This window comes from Morchella importuna, assembly GCF_003444635.1.
Source record: "Morchella importuna strain M04M26 chromosome Unknown Morimp01GS016, whole genome shotgun sequence".
NCBI classification, from domain to species: domain Eukaryota; kingdom Fungi; phylum Ascomycota; class Pezizomycetes; order Pezizales; family Morchellaceae; genus Morchella; species Morchella importuna.
Genome location: NW_025763413.1, coordinates 322,197 through 337,974, shown reverse-complemented (window position 1 = coordinate 337,974; position 15,778 = coordinate 322,197). Strand labels below are relative to the sequence as shown.

At 48.8% G+C, this 15,778-nt stretch overlaps 2 protein-coding genes across 2 annotated transcripts; both read left to right on the top strand.

Annotated features, from left to right (window-relative positions):
* Nucleotides 1-4,261: 4,261 nt before the first annotated feature.
* On the top strand, nucleotides 4,262-4,942 carry LAJ45_05782 (uncharacterized protein; the record flags this gene model as incomplete). Its single annotated transcript, XM_046115351.1, has 1 exon — nucleotides 4,262-4,942. The coding sequence occupies one exon, from the start codon at nucleotides 4,262-4,264 to the stop codon at nucleotides 4,940-4,942; it is 681 nt and encodes a 226-aa protein (XP_045971400.1).
* A 3,777-nt stretch (nucleotides 4,943-8,719) lies between these two features.
* LAJ45_05781 (uncharacterized protein) lies at nucleotides 8,720-9,644 on the top strand (the record flags this gene model as incomplete). The annotated part of the gene is made up of 2 exons (XM_046115350.1): nucleotides 8,720-9,322; nucleotides 9,372-9,644. 2 exons carry the CDS (start codon nucleotides 8,720-8,722, stop codon nucleotides 9,642-9,644), a joined length of 876 nt encoding a protein of 291 aa, XP_045971399.1.
* Between the last annotated feature and the right edge of the window lie 6,134 nt (nucleotides 9,645-15,778).

Here is a 15,778-nt window from a genome sequence, read left to right as displayed (position 1 = left end):
GGGAGATGTGCCGCCATGGTAGACTATGGTGTTGTATTGGTTGGCAATGGAGAACGGAACCTAGTGTAACGGGGGTCTATGGACGTAGGGACTAGGGTGCCAAGGAATACAACCGAGGCGAGAACGTGGCAATAGGTATTCAAGGCTATGGGCTATGGAGTGGCTCTACCTAGTATGACAACTAGTTGAACCCTATGACGAGGCGTAGAACAAAAGTAATATTCGTGGAGTAGATACAAGAGGTTCCGTGAGAAGAAGAGGAAAGGAAGGAAAACATCAAAAGACACGAGACAACGCCCCCTTATATATCCAACTCCTAGTCCGTTGATGACTAATGCCCCACGTAACGGAAACCGAAAGAACATAACGGAAACCCCATTACAAATCATAGTTCAACCGCGCAATACCTCCTCTTCACAATCCAATCTATCACCTTAGCCGAAATACAATATTGCCGTTACAGAAAGTCTACAATAAGCGAGAGCTCTCTCTACGAGTCGGCCCTCACCGTTGCCATCTTGACCAATGCAAACACTTCTGACGAGACCAGACTGATCGTCACACTCCTGTGCCAGTGCGGCATTGCCAAACAAAACAAAACTATGCCAGGTGATATCACCTCCCTTCAACAAGACAACGAATACCTCCAAGAAGAACTTTGACGCTACCAATGCTCCCCGGACCCCCACATCCTCGACCGCCCTGACAGTATCATGACCCAACTGTAGAAATAGGGCATTGCGACATTGGTAATGTATGGAATTACTCATGTATAAGGGATGACCCTTAGAAGCAACAAGGGATTCAGACAAGGTTTAGTGTCAGAGATTATGTAACCGAGAGATAACAGGATATTTGTTATGGGAACAGTCTTTCCACGTATCGCTAGAATCCGATAGAAAGATGTGGCCGTGCAAGATAGAAATCAGGTTTAGATTATTCAACAGATTTATCGCTAGAACTCAATAATGTTTAAGGGTTCCGCTACTGTAACGGGGGCAGCCTCTTCTATGTATCGCTAGAATCCAATAGAATAGATGCGGCCGTGCAAGATAGAAATCAGGTGCAGATTTATTTAAAGATACTATTGCTAGAACTCAATAATCTTTAAGGGCTCTCCTCCCGATGATAGTCAAGATGAGGATCCGGACAGTTGGGCGGGAATGATCCTGCGTACTTATACTCCAAAGGACTCTATTCTCTGCTCCTACTTCCTTACTAAGTTCCGGTGCTGCTTTTTAGTTGAAGGGAAGCAATTCCATCGCCACCCCGCTTCTCTCTAAGCGTCGGCGAGTGCTTCCGGTTCCGAAGGCAACCACCCTTAGTCAAAGCCTTTGTAACACCTGCAGCCTTTGTTGCCACACAACTGGGGCCTGCATGAAATGAGCTGCCGCTCAGATGTAAGCTTAATCATTGCTGTAGAGCTTTCGCTTATTGTAGACTTTCCCAGGCATAGTCCCTTCCACTACTGGCGGACTTCCAATGCTCAGAGGATATAGAGGATCGCCGAGCACTCAGAGCTCCACTCTGGCTGGCCTTCTAATCATTGGCGAGGCACAGACTCGCCAGTCATTGCTCCGATGAGTAGATCCTCTTCCTAGCGCTCAGAATGTTGTTACTCTGACAGCTGGTAGCTAACCACACTGCCGGTACATGCATATCACTGTGCAACTGGCTTCTAACAATAACTCTCAGCATGTAACCGGGCCCTGTGTGTACTCATACACCAGACAGTTGAAATGGCTCCGTTACAGCTACTGAGCAGAATACCTGATACCCTCCCGAAGATTGGAGAGATCGGATAGTTGGGCAGGGAGGATCCTGGGTACTTATACTCCAAAGGATTACATTCCCTGCTCCTACTCCCCTTACTAAGTTCCAGTGATGCCTTCTAACGGTATAACGGGGCTACTATCAGGCCGTTATAATAATACCTGTTCTACCAGTCAGAGCCATACGACCCTAGGGTAACTGCAGTTTGTTCTTCATCGACGGGTGAAGACAAGGGCCGGTGAGCCCCTACCTCTATTGGTATGGAGAGTAGGGATCTTAGCGAGCTACGAGCTTCATGAGTCAACCCAAGCGATTGGGTAAAACTAGAACAGAAGGACAAGCACGCCAAACAGGAAGGGTAACCCCTAACATAAGTTACCCTACCTTGGTGGTCCACCTTTGAGGTGCAATAACTTTGCAACCAATGTCTGGAAAAAATGCTTTAGCATGCCAGAAAGGATCCTGGCGGCGCTCCGGTCAATTTGGGCTAATCTAATGAACGCGTTGCGGAGTTGAGGAAACGCTGCAAAATAAACACGTTTTAGACCCCAAAAATAACCCCCGGAGGGTCGAACCGCCGGAACCCTGCTGTTTCAGCCCGGTGCATCTTTGGGGAGTAGGAGTATGACACAAGCCACTAAAGCAAACCTCGCTTTACAAAAACACCAAATCCATTCTAAAACAAATTGAATAAGCAATTGCCATCTGGTCGGTTGTTTCCGCTAGTCCTCAGGACCCCGACCAACTCTTGGCAGAGATTACGTGATTTGACTCGGGCGGAAGTTCGTACAAGGTGTGGTAGCAACTCCTCTCGCCCCTCATAGGAAATAGTCGCTGTGCCCCCGACTATTGACAGGCAGCTTTGCCGTCAGAAACAAATAACCTGAACAAGGGCACCGAACTTCTATAAAGAACTCGGTAATGCCCCAGGTTGGCCTCTCAGAATTATCGGATCTTTACTAGCGAGAAGACCCCTTAAAGTTATTAAGTTTCTAGACTACAAATAACGATCAAACAAAAAACAAACTCTATCTTTCTGTTCAACCAGTCCCATCATAACTCGTTCGCTTTCTTTATCATTCCTACCTGATCGAAGTCACGGTCGTGCCCCATCATAGCACCCCCGTTACAGTATAACTTTAAGCTCCTCGCTTAAAGAATTCCACGAAAAAAAAAAAGAATTTTACCTGAACAGAGAGGACCGTTTCCAAAGCTGAGATTACCAAGCAATTAGCTTTTTTCTTCTCTTAGTCTGAAATGGGAAAGGCTAACACTTTACGATGGTCTTCACTGCATCCGTCAAAGGGTTATAGCGCCCACATTCACTCAAAGGGTTATAGCGCCCACATTCACTCAAAGGGTTATAGCGCCCAGTTTCGCTCCAAAAAAAAAAAGTCCACATGTAGGATCGCTCCTAAGAAATCCTGATACACCCATTCGTCAAGGGACCCCATTCTCCATCTGGGCCCCAGTCCCAACCAAAGTCAACGTCCCTCCGTCCACGATGACGGCAGGCAGGGTCCGGAAGAGGAGGATAACTGGCTCTCTTCTGGCGCCACCATGCCTCATAATGCGCTTCGAGAGCCAGTTGCTGTCTCGCATTCTTCTCTTCTTGGGCCACTCTCTGCCGCATCCACTCCGCTCCCCTCCCATCTCACGCAATCTCATCCCGCATCCACTGCACCTCTTCCCGTTTCTCCCTCATCGCCGTACGAAGACGAGCCTGATCAACACTTCTGTCTCCTTGTTGGCAGAAGGGATAAGGACGACCGAAATCCTCCCGACTCAGAAACGGAACCTGGTTGAAATGGCCGTCGAAGGTCGAAGTCTCCAAGCCTCGAGGAACAGCCCGTCTGTGGAAACATTAGCGGGAGTAAGAGGAGGTTACAGGAGTCACTGAATCATGCCTACCTCATAGCGCTCCCTGATCGGACAGCTTTCCGAGCAACTCTTCGAGAGTAGACAGAGTTACCACCATTCAACTCCACGAGATCGGTGATGATCGGACATGTTGAAGATCTAAACCTCGTCTCCCGTCGAGATCGACTTGCGTTAGATAAAAACGCTTGAACGATGGACGAATTGATCGCGAAGAACAAAGAAAGTAATAGGATGAAGAAGAGCATTGTTGCTGGAAAGAAGTGATAAACTTGGTGTCGGGTGAGGAAAAATCGGATTTCCGGGAACGTTGAATGAATGAAGGAAAGGAATTCTTACCCTCCTAAGTTCGACGAATACCCTGCTTTTATAAGCGAACCCCTATACAGGTTCTGAGAATCAGCGTGGTTACCCGTAGTGGGAGATTGGTCCGGCTTTAACCGAACCCGGCATTAACCGAGGGAAGAGATACGGTATTCAAAAAAAAAAAAAAAAAAAAAAAAAAAGTTTTTTTAGTCTGACTCGAGAGAAGGCAGTGGAGGAATGGAGAAGCGTGAGGCACGTCGCAGGGAAGATCGATGAGTTCATTGACAAATCGATCGAGCTGGTCATGAGAACCGGATACACGGATGAAGTTAGCATAAAGGATCATATCCTGAATGCACTCCACCGAGATTTGTATAGGGAATGGGCAAAAGTCCTTGACCAGCCGAAACCAATTACGGACTGGCTTGCTGGACTCCGTTCCCTAGGGCATAAGCTCGAGCAGCTTCATAAGCTGGAGCAAGCCCGTGAGAAGGCTCCAACCACCAAGGAACCTTCAAAGCCTGACTCCCGGAATAGGGACAAAGGAAAGGAGAGAGAACGGAACGGAAACCGTAAGGTTACTGGCTCCACTCCTAGGTTATCCAATGACTCGGGCAAGGCTAAGCCTCGCTTCGATTTCATTAAGGACAAATCTACCGCTTTGGCAGGCGTATCCCCCAACCTCAGAACCAGGAGGTTTGAAGGGAACCTGTGCACTCGTTGTGGGTTCAGTGGTCCTAAGTGGATCTTCTGTCAAGCAGCAAAGCCGGTAGGAGATGGTGCTCCGGAGAAAAAGATCGCTGGGGCAAAGAGGAAAAGAGGCTTCGAGGATAACGGGAGTAAGAAGCGGGTCACCGTCTTATCGGCACCTGCGGAACCAACTCCTGAATCTTCCGTTGCCGCCGCACTCCTCTCATTCGATGGGGTGACGATGAATATTGTCGACTCCGGACCGGAGTCAGACGTCGACATGGATGTCTACTAAGAATCCTTGAGTCGAAAGAAGCATGAGGGTAGGCAGAAGCCTACAGCCTCAATCATTCGTAAGTCTGCCAAATTGCTCATTCAAACCTGACTGGGAGGCAACAGACTAACCAAAAAACCTGCCTTTACCTACAGATGTAACAGGGCCACAGTAGGGCTGTTACAAAAATACCTGTTCTACCAGTCAAGCCATACGGCCCTAGGTTAACCGCAGCTGGTTCTTCATCGATGGGTGAAGAGAAGGGCAGATGAGCCCCTACCTCTATTGGTATAGAGGGTAGAGATCCTGGCGAGCAAGAAGTCTTACAAGTCAAGCTAGACGACTGGACCAAAACTAGAGCAGCAGGACGAGCAGACCAAATAAGGAAGGGTAACCCCAAACATAAGTTACCCTACCTTGGCATTCAACCTTTGAGGCGCAATAACTTTGCAGCCGATGCCCGGAAAATATGCTTTACCACGTCAGAAAGGATCCTGGCGATGCTCCGGTCCATTTGGGGTGGTTGAATGAACGCATTGCGGAGTTGAGGAAACACTGCAAAATAAACACGTTTTAGACCCCCAAAAATAACCCCCGGAGCGTCGAACCGCCGGAACCCTCCTGTTTCAGCCCGGTGCATCTTTGGGGGGAGTAAGAGTGCGACCCAAACTACCAAAGCAAACCTTTGCTTTAAAAACACCCAAATCTATTCTAAATACTCTGAATAAGCAATTGCTGTCTGGTCGGCTGTTTCCTCTAGTTCCTAGGATCCCGACCCTTTCTTGGCAAGGATTGCGAGATTTGACTCGGACGAAAATTCGTCCGCGGTGTGGTAGCAACTCTTCTCCTCCCCCCTGATAGAAAATAGGTGGTGCCCCCAGATTATTTGAAAGGCGGACGGCCAGTGAAAAAAGGAAAGAGGTAATGAAGGAAGGGGCGCCGAACTTCCATAAAGGAACTCGGTTGCCCCAGCTTGGTTTCGGGGGGATCAGGGAGTCTTTACCAGCGAGGAGCCCCCTTAAAGTTATTAAGTTTCTAGACTACAAATAACGATCAAACAAATGAAACTCTATCTTTCCATCGAACGAGCCGAAAGGATAGCTTGTCGAATTCCTTTCTGCCTATCTACCTGATCGAAGTCACGGTCGCGCCCTTTCAAGGCACCCCCGTTACAGTATAACTTTAAGCTCCTCGCTTAAAGAACCCCACGAGAAAGAAAAAAACCTACCTGAACACCTAGGACCACTTTCAAGGCTGAAATAACCGAGCAGTTAGCTTTTTTTTTTTTCAGCTCAGGCTGGCATGGGAGAGGCTAACACTTTACTATGGTCTCCACTGTATCCGTCAGAGGGTTATAGCGCCCACATTCGCTCAAAGGGTTATAGCGCCCACATTCGCTCAAAGGGTTATAGCGCCCAGCTTCGCTCGGAAAGGAGACCACATTCAGGATCGCTCCTAGAAAATCCTGATAGTCCCATTGACCAACGGCCCCCATTCCCCATCTGGGCCCCAGTCCCAACCAAAGTCAACGTTACTTCGTCCACGATGACGGCAGGAAGAGTCCGGAAGAGGGGGATAACTGGCTTTCTTCTGGCGCCACCATGCCTCGTAATATGCTTGGAGAGCCAGTCTTTGTCTCTCCCTTGCCTCTTCTTGGACCACTCGCTGCCGCATCCACTCAGCTCCCCTTCCATCTCGCGCAATCTCATCCCGCATCCACCGCACCTGTTCCCGTTTCTCCATCAGTGCCGCACGGACACGAGCCTGACCAACACTTCTGTCCCCTGGTTGGGAGAAGGGATAAGGACGACGGTAATCCTCCCGAGTCAGAAATGGGACCTGGTTGAAATGGCCATCGAAGGTCGAGGTCTCCAAACTCCGAGGAACAGCATGCCTGTGGAAGCATTAGCGGTAGTAAGAAGAGGTTACACAACTCGCTGGATCATGCCTACCTCATAGCACTCCGTGATCGGACGGCTTTACGAGCAACTCTCCGAGCGTGGATGGTGTTACCACCATCCAGCTCCAGGAGATCAGTAACAACCGCACCAGTTGAGGATCTAAGCCTTGTCCCCCGCCGAGATCGACTAGCGTTAGATAAAAACGCTTGTACAATAGACGAATTGATCGCAATGAACAAAGAGAGGAATAGAATAAAGAAAAACATTATTGCTGAAAGGAGGTGATAAATTTGGTGTTGGGTGTGGAAAGATCGAACTCCCTGGAGTGTAGAATGAATAGAAGGAAAAGAATTCTTACCCTCCTTAGTTCGACGGATACCCCGCTTTTATAAGCGAACTCCTATTCCAGTTCCGAGAATCAGCGTGGTTAGCCGAAGCAGGAGTTCGGTCCGGCTTTAACCGAACCCGGCACTAACCGTGGAAGGAGACAAGGACACCGAGTTTACCTGGTCTGAGGGATAGGAGCATGCGTTCGAAGTCCTGAAAGAGGCCTTCCATCCGCCCCCGTACTAGCCCACTTTGATGCCGAGCTAGCTACCAAGATTGAGACCGGTGCCTCCAACTTCGCTAAATCTAGCATACCGTCCCAATTCCACCGAGATGACAACAAGTGGTATCCAGGAGTCTTTTACTCCAAAATGATGTCACAAGCCGAACGGAATTATGACGTTCACGACAAGGAGTTAGGTGCCATTGTGTCATGCTTCAACGAGCGAAGTCTCCCAGGAGAAACCTCCAGCCGGAGGGAAACCTCCAGCCGGAGGGAAACCCCCGGTGGAGAAAAAACCAGAACCCAGAACCAGCGGGTAATGGTGGACAAAATGGAATAGTCCCCCCGGTTGGTGGCGATCCCAACCCGGGAGGGGACTCAGATAGTTCAGATTCGGAGCCTGAGTATGTAGATAGGAGAGGATGGCGGAGATACCTCAGGAAGATGCTGGAGAAGCAGCAGACAGAGCTCCTGGCCTCCATGACACAGTTCATGAGACCTCCGGCCACCTCACACCCCTCCGCTGCCTCCAGGGCCCGAGAACCAAAGGCACACCCTCAGGCCAAGTTCAATGGCAAAGCAAACAATGTGGAGACCTTCATCAGGCAATGTGAGAATGTCTTCTCCATTGAAAGCCAGTTCTTTACCTACGAAGAGGTTAGGATCCGATATGCTGGTAACCTGATGGAAGGAGAAGCCCCAGCCAACTGGTATGAGGCTTACCACAGCTCCATTGACCAAGCTTCTGCCAACCGGATAGCTGGGATGTCTGTGGTGTTAGATGAGAAATGGAAGTGCTGGGATTCCTTTGTGGATGCTCTCAGAGCAGCCTTTGGCGAAGCTATCTCTAGGGATGATGCGGCAGCCCAATGGAAGGCCCTTACCCTCACAGCCAAGGGTCAGTTAGTGGATGATAAGATCCTCAGTTCCCATATTTCCGAACCTAGGCATGAGTTGGGCTCGCTTTACCTCCGTTACACCTCTGGGTTTCCTCCAGCCTGGGTTCGCCAAGGGGTTGTCCCCGGAATCCCATAGAGGTACACCACCCCCGGAGTCACCTTCTGCGTTCCTACAAAGATACGGTAACGGTCGTCACCAACCAGCAAAAAAAAAAAAAAAAAAGGGGGAGGGGCGCTGAAACCGAGATAAGCTCGATGGGCGGCCAACCTCGCGGAGTTTGACTTCAAAGTTGTATACCGCCCTGGAAAACTAAAAACGCCAAACCAGATATCTTGTCGCGGCGTTGGGACCACGCCCTTAAAGAGGGGGGTAAGGCTCATCAAGACCCTGAAATTCTGGTTTAAGCCAGGACAACTTATAATGGGTTCTGTCCAACACCCGATCGTTATGATCAACTCAGCATGTGCAAGATCAGCCCAAATCTGCAAACTCACACCGGTGCTCCTGGATGAAATCTGGGCTCAAGCAGCCTTAGATCCAGAGTACCTCTCTTTGAAAAAAGCCATTGAGAACACCTCTGGGAATCTGGTGAACCGATACCTGACTTTAAAGGACGGACACGTCTTCTATAAGGAAAGGTGGTACATTCCAAATCATCGGGAACTGAAGCTCAAGATCCTGAGCGCCCTACATGATTCGAAGACTGCTGGTCACTTTGGACAATTCAAAACGGCAGAACGCCTTCGGGCACTGTCCTTTGCCAAAAGATGGACAACGATGTGGAAGAATACGTTCAGAGTTGCGATACATGTCAACGCGCTAAAGCCTCAAACACACAAGAAGAAAGGGATGTTGCAACCTTTAGAGGTCCTCTCTATTCCTTGGAGTTCCATTTCAATGGACTTTATCACCAAAGCAACCATCGAAGAACTTGCTCAAATCTTCCTCCGGGAGATATGGCGACTGCATGGACTTCCTGAGGAGATTATCTCCGATCAGGACTCTAGATTCGAAACATATCGTCCTCAAACTGACGGGCAAACTGAGAGAGTCAACCAAACGCTAGAACAGTATCTCAAAAAACTATTGCTTCTGTCAGCGGGACGATTGGGCAGAGTTACTCCCGCTTGCCAAGTACGCCTACAACACGGCCACCCAAGAGTCAACCAAAGCATCGCCATTCTACGCGAACTATAGGTTTCAACCAGATTCCACTTGGCCCTCACTTAAACGGAAACTAGACAACTTCGACGCGTCCAGCGCGGCACAAGCACAGCAGAAAAAATGGTATGATCAGAAACAGATGAGTGCTCCAGAACTGAAGGTTAGGGACGAGGTGATGCTGGACCGATGCAACATCTTAACCAAGTGACCCTCAAATAAGCTAGACCACCAAAAAAAAAAAATGGGTCCCTTTGAGGTTGTCGGGAAACTTGGCGTCGCGTCCTACAGGCTGAATCTACCCACTCAGTGGAACATTCATGATATCTTCCATATATCTCTGCTGGACCCTCAACGAGCTATACTGCTTCCACCTCCGGATGAGGTTCAAGGGGAAGGCAGTTACGTTCTCACGAAAATAGCCGATAGCCAATGACAGCAGGCTGGTCGTGGGAAGAAGTTCGTGCAATATCGGATTACCTGGGAGGGTTATCTCTCAGAAGACTCTTGGGAACCGTACAAATTGTTGTAAGGAATGGCAGACGAGCCACTCCGAGAGTTCCATGCGAAGTATCCCCGAAAATCATGGGACGCATGGTAATACAGGAAAGTGCGGGAAACCGAGACGACGGAGTGTTCTGGGATAAGCGTGGAGAAAACGAGTCTCCCCTTGTTAGGTCACACGTTTCACTTGAGGTTTCCTTTGTCAATAGAAATGGATGCAAAAAATAGAGTGTAACGGAGCCATTTCAACTGTCTGGTGTATGAGTACACACAGGGCCCGGTTACATGCTGAGAGTTATTGATAGAAGCCAGTTGCACAGTGACATGCAAGTACCGGCAGTGTGGTTAGCTACCAGCTGTCAGAGTAACTACATTCTGAGCGCTAGGAAGAGGATCTATTCATGGGAGCAATGATTGACGAGTCTATGCCTCGCCAATGATTAGAAGGCCAGCCAGAGTGAAGCTCTGAGTGCTCAGCGATCCTCTACATCCTCTGAGCATGATAAGTCCGCCGGTAGTGGCAGGGACTATGCCTGGGAAAGTCTACAATAAGTGAAGAGCTCTACAGCAATGATTAAGCTTACGCCTGAGCGGTAGCTCATTCATGCAGGTCCCGGTTGTGCGACAATCAAGACTGCAGGTGTTACAAAGGCTTTGACTAAGGGTGGTTGCCTTCGGAACCGGAAGCACCCGCTAACGCTTAGAGAGAAGCGGGGTAGCGGTGGTATTGCTTCCCTTCCGCTAGAAGGGATCACCAGAACTTAGTAAGGGAGTAGGAGCAGGGAATGGAATCCTTTGGAGTATAAGTACTCAGGATCCTTCCCGCCCAACTATCCGATTTCCTGATTTCTATCTTGCACGGCCAAATCCTTTCTCTCGGATTCTAGCGATACGAGGAAAGGCTGTCCCCGTTACATTGAGTTTGTATGGAATGATTATTAGAGCTACATTTTCTTGTATGCTCATAACGTACCATACCAAAAAACCCTAGGTTAGACTCGGGACGAGTCTACCGGAGGGAGGAGTAGTGTAACAGGGCCACAGTAGGGCTGTTACAAAAATACCTGTTCTACCAGTCAAGCCATACGGCCCTAGGTTAACCGCAGCTGGTTCTTCATCGATGGGTGAAGAGAAGGGCAGATGAGCCCCTACCTCTATTGGTATAGAGGGTAGAGATCCTGGCGAGCAAGAAGTCTTACAAGTCAAGCTAGACGACTGGACCAAAACTAGAGCAGCAGGACGAGCAGACCAAATAAGGAAGGGTAACCCCAAACATAAGTTACCCTACCTTGGCATTCAACCTTTGAGGCGCAATAACTTTGCAGCCGATGCCCGGAAAATATGCTTTACCACGTCAGAAAGGATCCTGGCGATGCTCCGGTCCATTTGGGGTGGTTGAATGAACGCATTGCGGAGTTGAGGAAACACTGCAAAATAAACACGTTTTAGACCCCCAAAAATAACCCCCGGAGCGTCGAACCGCCGGAACCCTCCTGTTTCAGCCCGGTGCATCTTTGGGGGGAGTAAGAGTGCGACCCAAACTACCAAAGCAAACCTTTGCTTTAAAAACACCCAAATCTATTCTAAATACTCTGAATAAGCAATTGCTGTCTGGTCGGCTGTTTCCTCTAGTTCCTAGGATCCCGACCCTTTCTTGGCAAGGATTGCGAGATTTGACTCGGACGAAAATTCGTCCGCGGTGTGGTAGCAACTCTTCTCCTCCCCCCTGATAGAAAATAGGTGGTGCCCCCAGATTATTTGAAAGGCGGACGGCCAGTGAAAAAAGGAAAGAGGTAATGAAGGAAGGGGCGCCGAACTTCCATAAAGGAACTCGGTTGCCCCAGCTTGGTTTCGGGGGGATCAGCGAGTCTTTACCAGCGAGGAGCCCCCTTAAAGTTATTAAGTTTCTAGACTACAAATAACGATCAAACAAATGAAACTCTATCTTTCCATCGAACGAGCCGAAAGGATAGCTTGTCGAATTCCTTTCTGCCTATCTACCTGATCGAAGTCACGGTCGCGCCCTTTCAAGGCACCCCCGTTACAACAGAGCAAAGAATCGTATAGTACGAAATTGGCTATCGCTCTGGGAAATGGGAAATAGGGAATCAATGGGTTTTTTCTTTATTACGTTCATTTGTACTAAAGTTTTTTCTTTGTCTTAAGCAATAAAAAATCTTTGAAGTCTTTCAATCACACACGCTGAGGATGGGTTGAAAACCCGAAACTGCTGGCTAGTCCATGCTGTACCAAACATATACAAGACACCGATTGACAAACATAAAGCACCTCTCATTGCAGAACAATATTCGGGGATAGAACCAAAGGATCTAAGGATCTGAGTAGTACCTGAAGAAAGCAGAAAGCCATGGCTGAAAGACCAATGAAAAAATTGCGAGTGGGAACTCCACTGGTTCCGGAGGAACCAAAACACTCCAAGTGTTACCAGATAGAAGCCTCGCTAAAGTGGAAGCATAGGGAACGTACCGGGCAGCTGTCAGGGAAATTCCTTATCGATACTGGGTGTACCGGACCGATCTTGAATAAGAACCTGAGCGGTCAAGCAATGGTACCAGTCCACTAGAGGAAAAACCCCACTCCTATACTTGACGCCTCTGGGCGAGTAATAACGGGAGCCGAGGAATTCTATACGGTACCCTTAGAGATGGTTATCGGAAAACATGTGGAGGGACTCGCTTGGGAAGTAAGTCCACTACATGATGGTATCCTAGGCTATCTGCCGGTATCATGGATGAAGACGCATAACCCCGACATTGACTGGGAATCAGGGACTCTCAAATGGCGGAGTACTTACTGTCGTAAGAACTGCTTACCCACCAAGATCCGAATTCAGTGGATAACCGAGGAAGAACTACTTTCTGAGGACCCTGACTGTAACGGAGCCATTTCAACTGTCTGGTGTATGAGTACACACAGGGCCCGGTTACATGCTGAGAGTTATTGTTAGAAGCCAGTTGCACAGTAATATGCATGTACCGGCTGTAACGGGGGCAGTCTGTCTATGTATCGCTAGAATCCAATAGAATAGATGCGGCCGTGCAAGATAGAAATCAGGTGCAGATTTATTCAAAGATACTATCGCTAGAACTCAATAATCTTTAAGGGCTCTGCTACCGATAATTCTAGGTCAAGATGAAGATGAGGATTCGGACAGTTGGGCGGGAAATGATCCTGAGTACTTATACTCCAAAGGATTCTATTCTCTGCTCCTACTTCCTTACTAAGTTCCGGTGCTGCCTTCTAGCGGAAGGGAAGCAATACCATCGCTACCCCGCTTCTCTCTAAGCGTCAGCGAGTGCTTCCAGTTCCGAAGGCAACCACCCTTAGTCAAAGCCTTTGTAACACCTGCAGCCTTTGTTGCCACACAACTGGGGCCTGCATGAATGAGTTGCCGCTCAGGTGTAAGCTTAATCATTGCTGTAGAGCTTTCGCTTATTGTAGACTTCCCAGGCATAACCCTTCCGTTACCGGCGGACTTCCAATGCTGTAACGGGGGCAGCCTATCTATGTATCGCTAGAATCCAATAGAATAGATGCGGCCGTGCAAGATAGAAATCAGGTGCAGATTTATTCAAAGATACTATCGCTAGAACTCAATAATCTTTAAGGGCTCTGCTACCGATAAATGGTCTGCTCGAAGATGAGGATCAGGTCAGTTGGGCGGGAATGATCCTGAGTACTTATACTCCAAAGGATTCTATTCTCTGCTCCTACTTCCTTACTAAGTTCCGGTGCTGCCTCCTAGCGGAAGGGAAGCAATACCATCGCTACCCCGCTTCTCTCTAAGCGTCGGCGAGTGCTTCCGGTTCCGAAGGCAACCACCCTTAGTCAAAGCCTTTGTAACACCTGCAGCCTTGGTTGCCACACAACCGGGGGCCTGCATGAATGAGCTGCCGCTCAGGTGTAAGCTTAGTCATTGCTGTAGAGCTTTCGCTTATTGTAGACTTTCCCAGGCATAGTCCTTGCCACTACCGGCGGACTTATCATGCTCGGAGGATGTAGAGGATCGCCGAGCACTCAGAGCTTCACTCTGGCTGGCCTTCTAATCATCGGCGAGGTATTGACTCGTCAGTCATTACTCCCATGAATAGATCCTCTTCCTAGCGCTCAGAATGTAGTTACTCTGACAGCTGGTAGCTAACCACACTGCCGGTACTTGCATGTCACTGTGCAACTGGCTTCTAACAATAACTCTCAGCATGTAACCGGGCCCTGTGTGTACTCATACACCAGACAGTTGGAATGGCTCCGTTACACTACTCCCCTCTTCAGGATCTTGGTCTCCGAGATCTATAATCTGTATCTATTTATCTATGCATTACTATATGACAAGGAAACTCCTTTGGTGTGTAAGGGGCGAAAATCTTAAAGGGAATGCTACTGGCCTAGAGCCCTCTTATCTCTGGGCTTCTTAGGGTACCTCATATGGAAATCCCGGAGGGCTTCTTCAGCACTCTTCCTGAGATGTTCCCATGGTTCCCATGTAGCGTCCTCATTCTCATATCCTTCCCACAGCACCAGGTATTCCACCCTTCTCCTCTTCTTATTGACTCGGCTATCGGCTACTTCCCGGACGATCCAGTTCTGTTCTCCTGCAATTTCCTCAGGTTCCGGTGGGGGAACTCTTCTCTCAGGATCTATTGGCGCTCTATAGGGTTCTAGGAGAGAGACATGGAAGACAGGGTGGATTCCCATTTGCGGGGGAAGAGAGAGCTTGTAGGCACGGGTACCAATAGCTTCTAAGACCTTGAAGGGTCCCATCTTCTTCTGATCCAATTTTCCCAATGGCCGCTTTGTTTGCACATTGCGCCGGTCTAGCATAACTTCGTCTCCAGACTTGATTTCAGGCGGTGCCAGGGCATGTGCATCATACCACCAGGCCATCCTTAGTCTAGCCTTTCCCAAGCTTGCATTCATAGCCTGCCAGATAGATTCCCATTGAGAGACCATGACCTCGCTTGCTGGATTGTTCCATTCAACACCTTCCTTTGGGGCCGGCCAGTTGGTTCTGGGTTCATATCCATAGTTGGCATAGAAAGCCGATACTTTGGTAGACTCAGAGACCGCCGAGTTGTATGCATACTCTGCCAAAGGCAAGAGGTCTGCCCAGTCATCCTGTTGATATGAACAATAACTCCGCAAGTAATGTTCCAGGGTCTGGTTAACTCTTTCTGTCTGGCCGTCCGTTTGGGGATGGAAAGAAGTGGACATTTTCAGCTTCACATTGAGGAGGCTCATGAGAGATTGCCAAAAATGAGAGATGAACCTGCTATCTCTGTCCGAGACTATGTCATCAGGCAAACCATGGAGTCTCCAGACTTCCTTCAAGAACAACTTAGCCAAATCTTCCGTTTTATTGAGTGTAGGAAGTGGGATGTAATGTGCCATCTTTGAGAAGCGGTCCACTATTACCCAGATCTTTGTAAACCCATTTGACTCCGGTAATCCCACAATAAAGTCCATAGAGATGGAAGTCCATGGCCGATAAGGTATCTCCAGTGGTTGGAGCATACCGAACTTCTTATGTCTCGAGGTTTTATTCCTCTGGCAGCTGTCACAGCTCCGGACATATTCCTCAACATCTTTATCCATGTTGGGCCAAAGAAGTTGTTTTTCACCCGCTCTAATGTCTTGAACTGGCCGAAATGGCCCGCCACTTTAGAGTCATGGGTATCGGTCAGGATATCCATCTGGAGCTTCTTGTCTTTAGGAATGTACCATCGATTCTTGTAGAAGATGAGGCCGTCCTTGACAGACAAGTTCTGGTCCAAGTTTGGTTTCCTTTCAACCAGGGAGCGGTGCAGTTCCTGCCAGATTCCA